General features: G+C 41.0%; 1 protein-coding gene across 3 annotated transcripts in view; it reads right to left on the reverse strand.

Moving 5' to 3' along the window:
• Window positions 1-19,213, reverse strand: part of LOC139748373 (uncharacterized) — a 61,098-nt gene that overhangs the window by 9,993 nt on the left and 31,892 nt on the right. The window contains exons 1-5 of one of the 3 annotated variants that reach the window (XM_071661483.1): window positions 10,600-10,702; window positions 7,085-7,239; window positions 6,047-6,175; window positions 4,308-4,389; window positions 3,948-4,102 (exon numbers count right to left, since the gene is read on the reverse strand). In XM_071661483.1, the coding sequence (XP_071517584.1) occupies window positions 3,948-4,102; window positions 4,308-4,389; window positions 6,047-6,175; window positions 7,085-7,231 (513 nt within the window). In that variant the 5' untranslated portion in view covers window positions 7,232-7,239; window positions 10,600-10,702. The other 2 variants (XM_071661482.1, XM_071661481.1) reach the window with 2 other exon arrangements.

Consider the following 19,213-nt stretch of genomic DNA (forward strand, 5'->3'; position numbering starts at 1 on the left):
TATCTATAGCCCATGCCTCGCAACCATATGATATTGTTGGGACTATTATTCCTGCAGACATACCCATTTTTGCTCTTCGAGATAATGCTCTCTCTTTCCACACATTCTTCATTGCTCTCAGAAACTTTGCCCCCTCCCTCACCCCATGACTTACCTCCGCTTCTATGGTTCCATTCACTGCTTAGTCCACTCACAGATATCTAAAACACTTCACTTCCTCCAACTTTTCTTCACTTAAACTTACGTCCCAATTAAGTTCTTCCTCAAACATGCTGAACCTATTAACCCTGCTCTTATTCACATTTACTCTCAGCTTTCTCCTTTCACGCACTTTTCCAAACTTAGTCAAAAACTTCTCCAGTTTCTCACTTGAATCAGCCATCAGTGCTGTATCTTCGTCGAGTAGCATCTGACTCACTTCCCAGGCCTTCTTATCTCAAACACACATCACACACTCCTGCCGCAGAGCGACCCAGGCCTTCTCGTCCCAAACACACATCAAACACCCCTGCTGCAGAGCGACCTTCACTGGGAACCAGTCACTCTCCTCTCTTCCTACTTGTACACATGCCTTACATCCTTGATGAAAAGTGTTCACTGCTTCTAACGGCTTACCTCCCACACCATATACTCTTAAAACTTTCCACAAAGCATCTCTATCAACCCTATCATATGCAGTCTCCAGATCCATAAATATCACATACAAAACCATCTGTTTTTCTAAATATTTCTCGCTCACATTCTTCAAAGCAAACACCTGATCCACATATCCTCTTTCACTTCTGAAACCGCACTGCACTTCCCCAATCTGACGCTCTGTACCTACCTTTACCCTCTCTATCAATACCGTCCCACACAATTTACCAGGAATACTCAACAACCTTATGCCTCTGTAGTTTGAACACTCACCCTTATCCCCTTTGCCTATACGTATACTATGGCACTATAAATGCATTCCGCCAGTCTTCAGGCACTTCACCATGATCCATGCATACACTGAATATTCTTACCAACTAATCAACATCACAGTCACCCCCTTTCTTAATGAATTCCACTGCAATACCATACAAACCCATCACTTTGCCGGATTTCATCTTCCACAAGGCTTTCACCACCTCTTCTCTTTTAACCAAACCATTCTCCCTAACCCTCTCACTTCGCACACCTCCCCGACCAAAACACTCTACATTTACCACTCTATCATCAAACACATTCAACAAACCTTCAAAATACTCACTCCATCTCATCACTTCATTACTACCTGTCATCACTTTTTCCCTTGCCCCCTTTACCGATGTTCCCATTGGCTTTCTTGTCTTACGCACGTAATTTACCTCCTTCCAAAACATCTTTTTATTCTCCCTAAAGTTTGATGATACTCTCTCACCCCATCTCTCATTTGCCCACTTTTCCATTCGTTGCACCCTCCTCTTGACCTCCTGCCGTTTTCTTCTATACTTCTCCCAGTCATTGGCACTCCTTCCTTTTAAGTATCGTCCAAACGCCTCTCTTTTCTCTTTCACTACCCTTTCTAATCTGCCCACCTCTTACGTTTCTCATGCCATATGTATCTTTTACACATGCTATCACTGCTTCCCTAAATACATGCCATTCCTCATCGACTCTCCTCGCGTCATTTACTTTCACATTTTGCCATTCTACACTTAATCTCTCCCAGTACTTCCTCACACAAGTTTCCTTTTCAAGCTCACTTACCCTCACCACTCTCTTCTCCCCAACATTCTCTCTTCTTTCTTGAAAACCTCTACAAATCTTCACATTCTCCACCACAAGATAGAGATCAGCCATCCCTCCAGCTGCCCTGTTCAGCACATTAACACCAAAAGTCTCTCTTTTACACGCCTATAAATTAACACGTAATCCAATAATGCCCTTTGACCATCTCTCCTATTCACATACGTATATTTATGTATATATCTCTGTATGAACCAGGCATTCCTAATCACCATTCTTTTTTCTGCACACAATTCTATAAGCTCTTCATCATTTCCATTCACAACACTGAATACAGCACGTACACCAGTTATGCCCTCAACTGCCACAATACGCACCTTGGCATTTAATTCACCCATCACTAATATCCGGTCTCGTACACCAAAGCTGCAGACACATTCATTCAACTGCTCCCAAAACACTTGCCTCTCATGATCATTCTTCTCATGTCCAGGTGCATAACCACCAATTCTTACCCATCTCTCTCTCCATCCACTTTCAATTTTACCCACTTCATTCTAGAATTTACTTTCTTACACTCTATCACACACTCCCACAACTCCTGCTTCTGGAGTCGTGCTACTCGTTCCTTAGCTCTTGCTCTCTCACCAACGCCTGACTTTACTCCCAAGACTTTTCCAAATCATTCTTCTCAAACTTACCACCTATCTCTCCTTTCTTCTCATCTTGGTTACATCCCTTCGCATTCAGACACCCCAATCTGAACCTTCGAGGAGGATGAGCACTCCCCGCTTGACTCCATCTGTTTCCTCTTTTCCAAATTGAAATACAAGTAGGGGAGGGCTTCTAGCCCCCCGCTCCCACCCTCTTCAGTCGCTTACTACGACACGCAGGGAGCACGAAGGAGAGAGAGAGAGAGAGAGAGAGAGAGAGAGAGAGAGAGAGAGAGAGAGAGAGAGAGAGTCTTACCTACAATAAAGCAGTAGTTTATGTAAAGAAATCTATAGGAGACATTTCATCTGCCAGGTAAATGATAACGTATGTACGTACACTGGCAGAACGTGCCCGTTGACTGGATCGTCATTTGTGTGTGTGTGTGTGTGTGTGTGTGTGTGTGTGTGTGTCATATGGGCACAGTAAGATGGCATCATACACCAGAGGCATAAGTATTACTTACAAACAAACAGGGAGACAGTATCACATCTTGTTGTCACAAGTTAATGGTTAATGAAAGCATGTTTCTATCAGTTAGACAAAGGCGCAAGACAGCCACAATCACAGGATGAAATTATCAGCAGACTGGGGAATCTTGCCACCCAGCGCATTACTCATGCATCCTCTGACGAACCCTACTGTGTCCTAATCTTGCTTCCTTTGTTTAACAGCGTCAGATCTAGGTGGTCACGAACTCTATTATTCAGAGTTCTTTATATCAGGTGACGGACCATAACAAATTTCATGATATAAGACGGCGAATACGAAAGCCAGGGTTACAATAGTTTCTCATGAATCTCATGATACCTTTTCTACACTGGTTCTCAATCTAAGTCCACAACGAAGCCCCCACCAGCTTGCAATGGATACTGAATGACAGCACAGGAATCCCAGCCACCTGTCGTCATTGAGCGTAGGTTGGCTGAGCCGAAGTTTGGTGGCGGGGGTGGTGGTTCGTTGGGTCTTAATGTCCTACCCGCAGGACGTGAACCAAAGCCAGGCTGGTGGCAGGCCTCTGGTATGGAGGAAAGCGACGTGGTGCAGCTTGAGGAAACTTTGGGGAAAATGTTTCGCTGATTTTCTCGTCCCATCAAGTTAGACTGATCAACTTCGGAGTCGATGTGAGGTCTAGATGGGCGAAAGGAAGACTTAGAAGAAGTAGAAGTGCCGGAATGGCTATGATTGAAGGGTTCACTGGCACAGAACATATCATTTTGGCTTATTTCCTTCATCACTTCCGGGAAGATGAACTGCCAGGCTGAACGATGATTACGCAAGAAGTACGGCACACTGCTTTCTGGTGCCTTAGGCCCTGATGTCTTTCTCTTAATGTTTTCTTCTGCCGAAGCTTCTGTGTTGCTGCCCTCTCTATGATTATTGCTACACATAAGGTTAATACTACCACTGCGAAGAGCATCGTCACCATCACCAGAGAAGCCATGCACATTCACGCTATCACTAACTCCACCATTACCCAGACCAACACCATCTGTAGTTCTAAGAGCCAACTTTGGTGGTTGGAATGTGATGGTTTCTACCTGTCGAAGGTGTAGACCTTCCTCGGACAATGTTCTGGTGACTGGTATGCGGCCCTTCACTTTAGGGCCTCGAACCACAACACAGAAAAGGTACTGTGCACCAAGAAAGCTAACGACGATGCCCAAAGATGTCAGCACTGTCGTCAGCCAGAATGCTGTGGGAGTAAAGTCAATTCAAAATTAGACATGGCGGGTTACGACTCTTGTAAACGTTACGTTTTCCATTCAGGATAATTCACATTTACATTGCACTGTGAGCAATGATGAACTCTGAGTATCCTTGATTATTTGTTACCTTTATACAAAACAAAATACCATCCATTTATCATGCCACTGAACACTCCAAGCATGAAAACATACCTATTATCAAAATGGTGTCTTGATTGCTTTCAATGATGATTCTAAGGTCATCTTCGGAAAGGAAGAGTCCATTTTCGCCAACCTGTAACGAAAGGGGAAACTATTCAGTGTTGAGTGGAGTTTACGTGAGTGTCAGCAACTAAAAGTAATTCAAGCCTATTCTTAGGGATTCCATAGCTTTTTAGATAGGGTAAGTTGTTAATTCACAATTAACAGATTTCTTCTTTATTTTTGGTGAAATATCACGTTTCAGTATCACACCTTATTTATCAGGCAATATTCAATTTCATTTAATGTTCTTTCTTGAAATTCTGAATGTATGAAAACCAAGTTAAGCTTTATGACATAAGGTTTTTTTGGTTGTTCCTTTTTATAAAAACAGACGTTAGCAATACCAGAGGTATGTTGATTGGTATGTAACTAATGACCAATTACTTCCAAGAATCGAACCCCGGTTCATGTGCGTGGCAGCTAGACAGACTCGGAGCTTGAGTCTTGGGATTTTTGGAAAAGGTTTGCATTACATGTTTGATATATATATATATATATATATATATATATATATATATATATATATATATATATATATATATATATATATATGCAGATATAGGGTATTTAGGGTATTTTAGTCGAATTGGGGTGCGAAGTGAGAGGGTCAGGGAGAATACTTTGGTGAACGAAGAAGAGGTAGTAAAAACTTTGAGGAAGATGGAAGCCGGCAAGAAGGCGGGTTTGGATGTTATTGCAGTGGAATTTCTTTAAAAAGGGGTGAATGTGTTGTTGACTGGTTGGTAAGGATATTTATTGTATGTATGGCTCGTGGTGAAGTGCCTGAGAATTGGCGGAATGCATGCATAGTGCCATTGTACAAAGGCAAAGGGGATAAAGGTATGTTGAATTACAGAGGTATGGCTTTGTTGAGTATTCCTGGAGATTATATGAGAGGGTATTGATTGAGAGGGTGAAGGCATGTAAAGAGCATCAGACTGAGGAAGAGCAGTGTGGTGTCAGAAGTGGTACAGGATGTATGGATCAGGTGTTTGCTTTGAAGAATATATGTGAGAAATACTTAGAAAAACAGATGGGGTTGTATGTAGCATTTATGGGTCTGGAGAAGGCACATGATAGGGTTGATAGAGATGCTTTGTGGAAGGTATTAAGAGTGTTTGGTGTGGGAGGAAAGTTGCTATAAGCAGTGAAAAGTTTTTATCGAGGAAGTAAGTGTTTGGTTCCCAGTGAATGTCGGTTTGCGGCAGGGGTGTGTGATGTCTCCATGGTTGTTTAATTTGTTTATGGATGGGGTGGTTGGGGAGGTGAATGCAAGAGTTTTGGAGAAAGACGCAAGTGAGTCAGTTGTTGTTCGCTGATGATACACCGCTGGTGGCTAATTCGTGTGAGAACCTGCAGAAGTTGGTGACTGAGTTTGGTAAAGTGTGTGAAAGAAGAAAGCTGAGAGTAAATGTGAATAAGAGCAAGGTTATTAGGTTAAGTATGGTTGAGGGACAAGTTAACTGGGAGGTGTATTTAGGGGGAGAAAGGCTGGAGGAAGTGAAGTGTTTTAGATATCTGGGAGTAGATTTAGCAGTGGATGGAACCACTCTCTCAGCTATGCATAACCCCTCGCTTAACTTTTTTTGTTTTTTTTTACTCTCCTATTTTCATACAAAAACCTGGCTTTATCTTAGTGTCCTTACCTTCTTCCAGTAATTTCCTTATACCTTGGCCACAATTCTCACCTGAAGAATGACGAGATTAGCCACATCGGCCATAAGAACGCTCAGGGTGGCCATCAGCACCATTTGGCCACGCTGCATGGCCTGCTTTCTCCATCCGATGACTCCAACGATAATGCCACACATACCCGACTGTGACACGGAGAGACTTTGATCAATTTACCTTCTACACCCAGTAACAAAGTGGTGTAGCTCACAGTCAGAAGAAGAAAAAAAGGGGGCAGGCTTGGAGGAAATAAACATGGAATATATATCGCGAGGAAAGAGGAGAAAAGGGGATCAGCTCTGAGCAGCCTGCAAGACTGTTAGGCAGTAGAAACGACGGTGAGATAAGGTTATTTCTGATAGATTTATAACATAATGATGGAGCAGTCAGGAAAAGATCTCCCCTGTTAATGGTAAATGAATAAAACAACATTCACACAACTCAAGACTTGAGGAGAAAGTCTACATTGAGAGACACAGTTAAAGGATATTATGCACCTAAGAATATAATAATAAGGGAGGCTATTCTCATAAGAATATGATAAGAAAGGAGGCTATGCACTAATGATTATGGTCAGAAAAGAGACTATGTACTTAAGAATAAGATGACAAAAGAGGCTATGAACTTGAGAATTATAACATAGGAGGCTGTGTACTGAAAGTTTTCGTAGCAAAGGAGACCATGCACTTAAAGTTATGATATGATTGGAAGTTATACATTTAAAACTATGATAAGAGAGGAGACTATCCACTTAAAACTATGATAAGAAAGGAGTCTACTGCATCTAAAGCTATGATAAAGAAGGAGGTTATCCACTTAAAACTATGACAAGAAAGCATACGACTTAAATGTTGAAAATGATTAGGTATCACAGAGGGAGATGTAAGAGTAGCGAGCCGAAGCCAGAAAACATGTCAGAATGAAATGAAATGTAAGATCTCCATTAGAAAAGTTTGTAGCTTAAAAGAGATATTGTGAGAAGAGAGACGTATCACGCTCAGGTTTTACAAGTATCATTCCTTGCAACTTGTGAATATACAAAGATTGAGGCTTACCCAAATGCCAGTCCAGATGTTGGAACCCAGCTGGAATATGGGCAACACCAACATGAAGTAGATCCCAGCTATCAGCTGCGTCACTCCTAGAAGGACCAGAACAGCTCCCACGACGCCTACCACTCCGCCCACACGCCCGCAGCACATCCTCACACCTGCAGGTATACCAGAGGGTGTGGTCAACTACACATGAAGTTGGTGAACATCTAACTTGGGTATGACATTGACAGAAGATGAGAACGGCTTCTGTGAAACAGGGTTTTGTTGATGGTGTGGGCAAAGGAGAGAGAGAGAGAGAGAGAGAGAGAGAGAGAGAGAGAGAGAGAGAGAGAGAGACCTATCTCGCCACATCCATTGAGGACAAGGACAATAGTGTTAGGCTTCTTGGCCACCAGAAACGACTTGACCAAGATGGTAAAAGCTAAGCCTATATATCTCTCTCTCTTATTGTATGTGTCTCTCATAAAGCTGAGCCTATATCTTTCCTGATTGTATGTGTCTCTCCTTCTGTGTTTGTGCGATTGTACTCTTTTTCTTTCTCTTTGTACGTCTGTATGCTTGTGTGTAAGTAGGTTTTTCTGCCTATAATAACACCAGAATTTGCGTATTCCAGTGACACCTGCAAAGTAAAGCCATAACAGATGATTAATGAAGACAAAAGACACAGGAAAAAGCTAATTAAATGAAGAATGACATACAGTAGTGAGCAGGTTACTGCATCTGACGTAACTTTTAGTAGAAATACACTAATGTAGTGATGATAGGATGAAGACTTATCCATACTTCAACATCTTCAGTGACTTACATGAATCGTGAATGATACGTCTTTCATAGGCAGATGTGGAGATAAATGCTAATACAGGGATCTCTATGTAGATTATTACTACGGGGTGTTCACATGACTAGAAATTTAGGTTTTGTTAATTGTCTGGTCCAACGCTTGTAAAGGGCGCCTTAGTGCAAAGTAATGGATCTGTGTTTTGCTGAATGTTATGTAGAATATATTTGTAGCACATCCAAATAGAGAGAAACTTCTTCTTTTCTTTCTTTCGTACTATTCGCCATTTCCCACGTCAGCGAGGTAGCGTTAAGAACAGAGGAATGGGCCTTTGAGGGAACATCCTCACCTGGCCCCCTTCTCTGTTCCTTCTTTTGGAAAATTGAAAAAAACGAGAGGGGAGGATTTCCAGCCACCCGCTCCCTCCCCTTTTAGTCGCCTTCTACGACACGCAGGGAATACGTGGGAAGTATTCTTTCTCCCCTATCCCCAGGGATGTATGTATATTTATTTATTTATTTTCCCTTGTCGCTGGGAATATAATACATATTTCAGAGTCTGTTTCCCATCTATGTAAGAAAACTACCTAGGTTGCCTTCCTGCCACACCTGACAATCCTTATGTTATTTAGAATATATTTGTAGCACATCCAAATAGAGAGAAACTAGTAGTAAAATATATCTGTCTGTAAGGAAACATAATTATGATTATAATTTGAGCGATTAACAAACTTCATAGTATTCTTTCCGTGCACAGTTTAGCAGATAAAGTATTGACACATATTGTGATACCGTGGGAGCATCCAAAAGCCCTCTTAGAATCTTTTTCATGAACCTGTCGATGCTTGCTTTTGTGAGGGCGCAAGCAGAATGGTTGATCTTTCCATCTTGTTCTTAAACAATGTAAATTAGGCTTCACGGCTACAAATTTTGGGCAGGGTACATTACCTCCGGAGCTGTGTACACAAGCATTATTGGGGTGGGTTGGCCCTTAGCTTCACTGGTGTTAAAGTTAGGTTAGGTTGTAAACTCTGTTGTAAACCTTTAACTTTATCCCTTACAACTCACTCAACTCCTTCGGAATTGTTGTTAAAATGACTTTCATGCAGTGCGTAGAGAACTCGATGACCAGACACGCTGAGATTTTAATGAAATTATCTTTACAAATGACGAAGAGCTGTCGTTCCGAGATCTTGGTTCATTCATTACTTAGTTGGTAAGCAACCATCTTGGCTCGAGACAAAAGTGTACTAGAGTGTGCCTAAAGATATCTCAGTTAATCCATATTTTTTCCCTTCTTAGTTCAAGTGAGGCTTGAACAGAGAGCGCAAGTTTAAGGGTTAACATGGGAACTTAGTTACGACAGACGTACGATCCTGACATCAACAGTGACATTTATCGATAATATTTACCATAATAATCTACCTCTCCGTAATGCATACTGTGATAACCTCATCTCATAAAACGTTCCGGGATGAGACAGGACTATTAACATGCGACAGTAACACGCCTTCTGATAACACGTAGCCATATGACGTTCTAGGTTGACTCCTTGAAGATAACAAGCGTAGAGTGACTTATAAAATCACGATCATATATGGTAAAATCAAGAGCTAATATACCATATCTATATCATGGGTAGCGCGATAGCACACCCAGCGATAACAAGGACCTAAAATAAGTTTCGCGATAATACGTGACACAATAATATGTGCACCAAAAGACACCACAAGCATGATGTCAGCCGAAACACGTCACATAACAATTATTTTCAGTCATAAAAATGCAAACGAATTTCGTCACGATTGCACCTCGCGTTGCTATCGTATGTTATGGTATGATATCATAATAACAAAAGATATCATGTATCTTTGTACCATATACTACGTTACTATGTTTTGCTAACACTAAAGGATATATCTTGGTAACGTTAAAGCAATACATGCGCAGTTATACCAAGTGGAAAGGCATTACGTGCTTTTCTGTAGCAATAGAGGGTAACATAAGCCTTGCTAACACATGTCACGGTATTACATCATTTGCAGTATTAGAGGATGATAATACTGGAAATAAAATGTGATGATGTAGGGTCAAGACACTGTTGATGGTGAAAGGGAGGTGATTTTAGTGTTGGAGGAGGAATGGTGTTGAAGGAGAGTAGGTGGTGTTCACGAAGCGAATATTGGCCTCAGTGCAGAAAAAAATGTAGATGATGATGATGTACATGGTAGCGATGTGTTCATGATAGTGATGATGTGGACCCGGTGGTGCTGGCGGGTGGTGTAGGATATTAAGTGATGGTGATGGTTGTGAAAGAGATGATGATAGTAGAAAAACGGAGTGATGGGATAGGGGAAGCGTCGGTAAAAAAAAAAAAAAAGGTTTAGGTAGTGGTGAAGGAATTGAATTCTTATGTTACTATGATTTGGCAACAGATTCTTAGGTCGCATCTTGTGTGCATGACTTTATTCGGCGAGAGGGACAAGTAAGTATCATAACTGGAATGTTTTTGTCGATGATTACATACCAAATGATGAGCGAGTATCAGATGAAGAGCTGTGGTTCATCAAATGAGAAGCGAGTATCAAATGAAGATCTGTGTTATGAAGAGCACGTATTTGTCGAACACAACACAATAAACATTCACATGCACTTTGCTCATCCAATTTGTCCCCTTTTGGTCAAACTGAAAACACATTGAAGAACTACGTCTTTTTTCTCCACTTAGATCCATTTACCTTTCTAATGTACTTATAATATTCAACGTAATGTGTCAGTGCGGGATAAGACAGTCTTCTTAGGTTGACACGGGAAGCGAGACTGAGGGACCTCCCCTCAAACCTTCACGCCACCAAGCCTTCCACGTAACAACTTTCCAAAACTGTGCCACATGCCTTGCTACTCGTAAGGTTGACCTTATACAGCGCACGATCTCTACCTAATGCTTCCGATGGCTTGCAAGCTGGTGCTCTGTACTTGTAGAAACCAGAGACTGTGATCCGTGTGCTGTTGTCTTACTGGTCAGTGGATGTATTCTGTGTACTATAGTCGTAAAGATTAGCATCTGTGGTCTCTGGTGTTATTGTCTAGTTACTGAGTTTTGTGTTCTGTGTTCTATTTTCCATGGCCTTAGAGGTCAAATAATGTTTTTGTGTTTTATAGCATCAAATGGTCAAAGGCTTTATTTTGTATTCTGTAGATTTCTTGGTCAAGGGCTGTGCTCTGTAGCCTTACTGAACGGTGATAATCGCAAGAAATCTTTACCATGATGAAAAAACTTGTCAGAGAATAGTTGGAAAAGTAAGAGATAAACTTAGTAAACAAATGTTGAAAAAGATAAACCTGGCACAAAAGGGAAAAGTAAGTGATGAACCTGGTTCAGAAGTGCTGGACGTCAGAAATCTACAAACCTCAGCAAAAGCTAAAAGTTTATATATATATATATATATATATACCTTCAACGGCCAGGATCGAACCCGGGACCCCTGTGTCACAGGCGGGAATGCTACCCTAGGCTATGGGCCTGCCTAGCTGTAACATTCCCTCCTGTGACAAAGCGGTCCCGGGTTCGATCCTGGCTATAGGTGGTTTGTATGTTTATGAAGGTGCGCGTTCATATGCACTTTATTCGTATATATATATATATATATATATATATATATATATATATATATATATATATATATATATATATATATACCAGATGGCGTCCTAGCTTCGTCTCTTCGATGAATATCGACTGACTGTTATATTTCTCTCTTGTGTCTCCCCTGATGATGTGATTATTACACGAAAGTGCGCTTGGGAACTTTTCGTGTTTCATTTTCCCCGTGGATTCATAGGAATATATATATATATATATATATATATATATATATATATATATATATATATATATATATATATATATATATATATTCTGTTCGCTAATAAGTGTCTGGAAGCTTAAAAGCTCAAATACCCATACATTCATTGTTGTTAAGAATATCAAGTTTTCTGCTTAGTTGCAGCATTATTGACTTTCTTTTTATTGATGGACATTAAGAAGGAGGATATGAAGTAGCGTATTACGGCAGGATATTGTAAATATGTGTAACTTTGTCTCTTCACTAAGCTGCTAAATGGAGCTTATTGTACTTCTATGTTCCATCCAACCCCAGTGACACAACATGGTGGCAACGCCTCCTTTCTCAGAATTGTTGTTGATAAGTTTGGTGATGACGTGGGTAGAGGTGCGTCAGTCACCAGCCTGCCAGTGTGGTTTCCTGTAGGTCTTACTCACGCGACATACTTACCTTCACATTGAAATAATTCAAATCAAACACCTTTGACTCTGACTCTCTTCGGAATGCAATAGTTTGCATGCCAACAGCTTATATTGTTACAATTTTACATGAGCTCATCTTGGACAAACATTATCCATTCACTGCCACAAAATACCTCAAATCACAGCATTAAACATACCACGACAGACCACTCCTACTGTACCGGTCCTTTGTCATATAATTTCATATTACAGCGTTTGATTTACGACATGCACCACAACGCTCAACACCAAAACGTTATTCTTCAAATTGGGGCAAATTACTGTTACTTAAACAGGAATGTATATAGGTAGAAGTATTTGAAAGGAATATCATAGATCGTTTGAAAATAGATTTTACAAATGCTTCGACTGACATTTTTTCTGACTCCGTCAATATGATGCACACAGGTAATATTCTTTGTCCTCTGTTTACCTCTTTGTTTCTGATCTCTTCTGCTTTCAGGAACATCCCTGAAGGGGGCTCGATATTCTGCTGTTCTTTTGCCTTTTGTTTGTAGTCCTTCGTATTTGTGTATGTAGGTCACTGGTGCTTGTGGTCCCTTGGTTTGAGTTTTGCATTTCTCTGGCTCAGTGATGGTTCTTTATTCTTTGTCCTTTTTCTCTTAGAACACTTTGAGTTAATGGTTTATGTCTTCTGATTCTTCCGGTGGGTTTGCTTTCTATTGTTGAGCGAGCTATGGCTTTCTTGATCTCCATTTTCTTTCCACCTCTACTAAGGGGAACGCCTTTTTCTTTCTTTTTTAGATTCTTGTGCATTCACTCACCATTGGTTTTTATCTCGTGCATGTTTAGAACGCTGTATCACAATGCTTCTCTGCTGTTCTATCACTCTCAAGTGATTTCCCGCTATATTGTTAACAAGCACATTATTTACTTCTTTCCATTTTTGTTTCCATAAATCGTTACCTCTTCTTTTTTGATACTGGAGTGAAGAGGCAAGGATACCGAGTTCCACATTAGTTATCCAGCACAGAAGATGAATAGCTATGCTTCAGAATTTTACTTACCCAAGGAAAGACAGCGCAACGCTAACAAGCCTAGAAAAACTGTTGTGTCTGAAGACATTTTAAACCCAAAGAACGTAGTAAAGTTATGACAAAGTGCTGCCCATTCCATCTGTGGCGAGATATGTTCGAGCACTAGAATGCATGTGAGTTTATGATCCATTGCTATGAACCTCTACACTGGCCGTGCTATCCCATCCAACACCCTCTGTAGTGTCCTGTTATGTTTACATTGGAGTACAGTGCTCGATTAGCTTTTTTGAAATCTGTATGACTCTATAGCTTACTCTTTAGTATACGCCTAACTTCTCAGAATCTGTGTTAACTTCTCGGACCATCCTTTAGTAGGCACTTAGCCTGTTGAACTCTACGTAATGCCTTTGACTCAACGGCAATGTGCATAGATCTAGCAGTGAAATTGTGTGCAATCTTTATGGTTCATTGAGTAGTGTACACGTAACTAGCTTTTGAAACCTGGTTCAGACCTGATGGCTCACTGACAGCTACACACGTCTTAGCTAGACTCTCGAGCAATGTGCAGACCCTTCGGCTCATAGTAATTGCGCAGTTAGCTTGTTGAAGTTGGTATCTGAGGTGCATTAACCACGGAACAAACATTATCCGCCAGTCAATTGCTCAAAGATTGTTGTCTTATGCAAGACACTGCATATGCACTTGCTTCAACCTTAAGCACATGCGCATGCTACTAGACTACTGGTATAATCTATAACAGAGTCAATTACCAAGTCAAAATTTCGGATTTCTTGGGAGGTGAATTATTCTAAGTTGAGACAAACTGTGTTCACGAATCTACAGGCCGAAGCTAATTCGTTATGTGTATCTCATTTAAGTGTATGCAGGAAAGGGATAAAGCTACTTCGTTATATCTCATTTAAGTGTATGCAGGAAAGGGATATGAGTAGAATCAAATGGCTTTTAGAATTGAGGGCGGCATTTTATGGGAAAATGTAGAAGTGACGGTGAAGACCACGCCATCAACCCTTATGGTACCTTAATTGTTTTGCAGTATTAGCAGAAGGTTATAACATATATGATGAAGCAGTGTTTTCCAATATGAAACAGAAGTGTAAGAAAAAGATTGCATTACTAGGACGTGTACTGGATGCGAAGTTTACCGTACGACGATCACTGGGTGTTTGGTGAAATGTAACATAGAACGAATATTGGATGTGTGGTAAAACCAAAGATATGACGAGTACTGGTTGTGTGGTGAAACCCAATACTGTGCTTGTGTGGTATGTGGTGAAGTCTAGTGTAGAAGAGCGCTGGTTGTGGGTGAAGTTTAACACGAAGTGAGTACTGAGTGTGTGGTGAAGTTTAACACAGGACGAGTAATGGCTGTGTGATGAAGTTTAACACAGAGTGAGTATTGAATGCGCTGTGAAACCTAACATTGTGGATGTACTGGGTGTGTAGTGAAGTCTAACCAATGACAAGTACTAGATGTGCGGTAAAGTGTTGCATAGGACGTGTACTAGGTGTTTGGCGAAGTCTAAGATATGGGGAGTACTGGCTGTGTGTGTTGAGGTCTAACATAGGATGATTACAGGATGAGAATTGAGGTCTAATGTAGTCTAAGTACAGGGTGTGTGATCAGGTCTAACATACGTTGGGTACTGAGTGTGTATTGAGGTGTAACATAGAAGGAGTGCTGGGTGTGTGTTGAAATCTGACATGGGATCAGTATAAGATGTGTGATGAGTTCTAACATGGGAGGAACACTATGTGTGTGATGAGTTATAACATGAGAGGAGCATTATGTGTGTGATGAGTTCTAACATGGGAGGAGCATTGAATGTATGATGAGTTCTAACATGAGAGGAGCACTATGTGTGTGATGAGTCCTAACATGGGAGAAGCATTGAGTGTATGATGAGTTCTAACATGGGAGGAGCACTATGTGTGTGATGGGTTATAACATGAGAGGAGCATTATGTGTGTGATGAGTCCTAACATGGGAGAAGCATTGAGTGTATGATGAGTTCTAACATGGGAGGAGCACTATGTGTGTGATGGGTTATAACATGAGAGGAGCATTATGTGTGTGATGAGTCCTAACATGGGAGAAGCATTGAGTGTATGATGAGTTCTAACATGGGAGGAGCACTATGTGTGTGATGAGTCCTAACATGGGAGAAGCATTGAGTGTATGATGAGTTCTAACATGGGAGGAGCACTATGTGTGTGATGAGTCCTAACATGGGAGAAGCATTGAGTGTATGTTGAGTTCTAACATGGGAGGAGCACTATGTGTGTGATGAGTTCTAACATGGGAGAAGCATTGAGTGTATGATGAGTTCTAACATGGGAGGAGCACTATGTGTGTGATGGGTTATAACATGAGAGGAGCATTATGTGTGTGATGAGTCCTAACATGGGAGAAGCATTGAGTGTATGATGAGTTCTAACATGGGAGGAGCACTATGTGTGTGATGAGTCCTAACATGGGAGAAGCATTGAGTGTATGATGAGTTCTAACATGGGAGGAGCACTATGTGTGTGATGAGTTCTAACATGGGAGGAGCATTGGGTGTATGATGAGTTCTAACATGGGAGGAGCACTATGTGTGTGATGAGTTATAACATGAGAGGAGCATTATGTGTGTGATGAGTTCTAACATGGGAGGAGCATTGGGTGTATGATGAGTTCTAACATGGGAGGAGCACTATGTGTGTGATGAGTCCTAACATGGGAGAGGCATTGAGTGTATGATGAGTTCTAACATGGGAGTAGCATTATGTGTGTGATGAGTCCTAACATGGGAGGAGCATTATGTGTGTGTGATGAGTCTTAACATGGGAGGAGCACTGTGTGTGTGACGAGTCTTAACATGGGAGGAGCATTATGTGTGTGTGATGAGTCCTAACATGGGAGGAGTACGAGATACACTACGAAGCGACAGACTCGTGCAAGACGGTCAGGTACGACCACCTGGTAACACTGCTTCCTGATGATGGCCGGCCAGAGACGAGAGCTAAACAAAAAATCACAAGGAGAATATTGAGGTGGCCATGAGAGCGTGAAGAGAAGTAGGCCCAGATGGTGTTGACGATTTTGAGTAATGCCATTAACTCAGTTCCTTAATCAACATCGGAGTTCTATGGGATTACAGGGAAATGCCGATGAAAATATTTGATTACATAGGAAACTCGCGGTATCTTTCTGTTATATATATATATATATATATATATATATATATATATATATATATATATATATATATATATATATATATATATTTTATCTATTTATATTGCTTTGTCGCTGTCTCCCGCGTTAGCGAGGTAGCGCAAGGAAACAGACGAAAAGATTGGCCCAACCCACCCCCATACACATGTATATACATACACGTCCACACACGCAAATATACATACCTATACATCTCAATGTACACATATATATACACACACAGACATATACATATATACACATATACATAATTCATACTGTCTGCCTTTATTCATTCCCATCGCCACCTCGCCACACATGGAATAACAACCCCCTACCCCCTCATGTGTGCGTTAATGGAATGGCTTTGATTAGGGGCTCAGTTGGTCGTGTCGTCTCTGCTAATGCAAAAAAAGATATGCAAGAGAGAGCCTCGTGTATGCATGGCAACACAAATACATACGTAAATACGTATATGCATATATATGTATATACAGACACACGGACGCAGATAGACACGTCTCGTTCGCATTAGCTTTAGACATGTGTTTCAAATTCATTTTCCGTCTGGGCGATGGGTAAAGAAGCTACTTATCTCTCAACATGCAACGACAAGGGATGGCTTAAGGGCACCATAGTTCCATGGCAACCCAAGGAGTTGAGAGCATTAGCTAACGGTACGGAAGTGTGAAGGAGTTCATCTGGGTCTCTCTGGTGGAACCTAGCCGTGTCTTCTCACTCTCACGATGATCTGCGGTGAAGCCTAATGGATAATAATCTTCAGATAATTTCTGTGCAACCGAAAAGAATGATGGAACTGGATGAATTTTTGTTAAACTTAATAGGTGTCGGCTGCCACAATCAGCCACCAAAGAACCCAAAGACCTTTGGTTGTTTACATTCTTCTTATGCACACGATGCAGTGTCTTTTCATATGACTGATGAACAAAGCAGCTGCACAAGTATTCTTCTCCAGTTAGAGCTTACTGCATTTCAAGTTAGCACCCGTCTGTCCAAACTGTCTTATGAAACACTAAAATGTATCAAAAGGTATGAATCTTTGATCTGGTCAGATAATGTACGCGCCCATTATCGGGATGATAACAATATTCCAAAATTCCATGCGTCAATAACAAGGTAACTGATGATTGTGAGATTTATCAAATTTCTACTTTCTGCGTATGCCATCTACATCCAGCCCAACAATTTTCTGTTTTGATATACATTCGGTAATGTGAACATTGGTTAACCAGATCAATCTGACTTCGATAACCAGGAAGGTGACCCATTTAGGAGGACAAAATAAAAGCACTAATGCAGTTACTACTGAACTTGAACTCCCACCAAATGTTCCATTTGGATCATTTAACTTCTCTCAGTATTCATTTCTCATATATATATATATATATATATATATATATATATATATATATATATATATATATATATATATATATATATATATATATATAGTGGTAGAGGATGTGTAGATCAGGTGTTTGCTTTGAAGAATATATATAAGAAATACTTAGAAAAACAGATGAATTTGTATGTAGCATCGATGGATCTAGAGAAGGCATATGAGTTGATAGAGATGCTCTGTGGAAGGTATTAAGAGTATATGGTGCGGGAGGTAAGTTGCTAGAAGCAGTGAAAAGTTCTTATCGAGGATGTAAGGCATGTGTACGAGTAGAAAGAGAGGAAAGTGATTGGTTCCTGTGAATGTCGGTTTGCGGCAAGGATGCGTGATGTCTCCATGGTTGTTTAATTTGTTTATGGATGGGGTTGTTAGGGAGGTGAATGTAAGAGTTTTGGAGAGAGGGGCAAGTATGCAGTCTGTTGTAGATGAGAGGGCTTGGGAAGTGAGTCAGTTGTTGTTCACGGATGACACATCGCTGATGGCTGATTCGGGTGAGAAACTGCAGAAGCTGGTGACTGAGTTTCGTAAAGTGCGTGAAAGAAGAAAGGTGAGAGTAAATGTGAATAAGAGCAAGGTTATTAGGTTCAGTAGGGTCAAGGGACAAGTAAATTGGGAGGTGAGTTTGAAAGAAGAAAAACTGGAAGAAGTGAAGTGTTTTAGATATCTGAGAGTGGATTTGGCAGTGGATGGAACCGTGAAAGCGGAAGTGAGTCACAGGGTGGGGGAGGGGGCGAAGGTTCTGAGAGCTTTGAAGAATGTGTGGAGCGCGAGAACGTTACCTCCGAGAGCAAAAATGGGTATGTTTGAAGGAATAGTGGTTCCAACAATGTTATATGGTTGTGAAGCATGGGCGATAGATAGGGTTGTGCAAAGGAGGGTGGATGTGTTGGAAATGAGGTGTTTAAGGACAATATGTGGTGTGAGGTGGTTTGATCGAGTAAGTAATGAAAGGGTAAGAGAGACGTGTGGAAATAAAAAGATTATGGTAGGGAGAGCAGAAGAGGGTGTATTGAAATGGTTTGGTCACATGGAGAGAATGAGTGAGGAAAGATTGATAAAGAGGATATATGTGTCAGAGGTGGAGGGAACAAGGAGAAGTGGGAGACCAAATTAGAGGTGGAAAGATGGAGTGAAAAAGATTTTGAGCGATCGAGGCCTAAACATACAGGAGGGTGAAAGGCGTGCAAGGAATAGAGTGAATTGGAACGACGTGGTATACCGGGGTCGATGTGCTGCCAAAGGATTGAACCAGGGCATATGAAGCGTCTGGAGTAAACCATGGAAAGTTTTGTGAGGCCTATATGTGGAAAGGGAGCTGTGGTTTCGATGCATTACACATGACAGCTAGAGACTGAGTATGAACGAATGTGGCCTTTGTTGTGTTTTCCTAGCGCTACCTGCACGTGTGCGG

Source organism: Panulirus ornatus, chromosome 73 (genome assembly GCF_036320965.1).
Source record: "Panulirus ornatus isolate Po-2019 chromosome 73, ASM3632096v1, whole genome shotgun sequence".
Classification (NCBI taxonomy): Eukaryota; Metazoa; Arthropoda; class Malacostraca; order Decapoda; family Palinuridae; genus Panulirus; species Panulirus ornatus.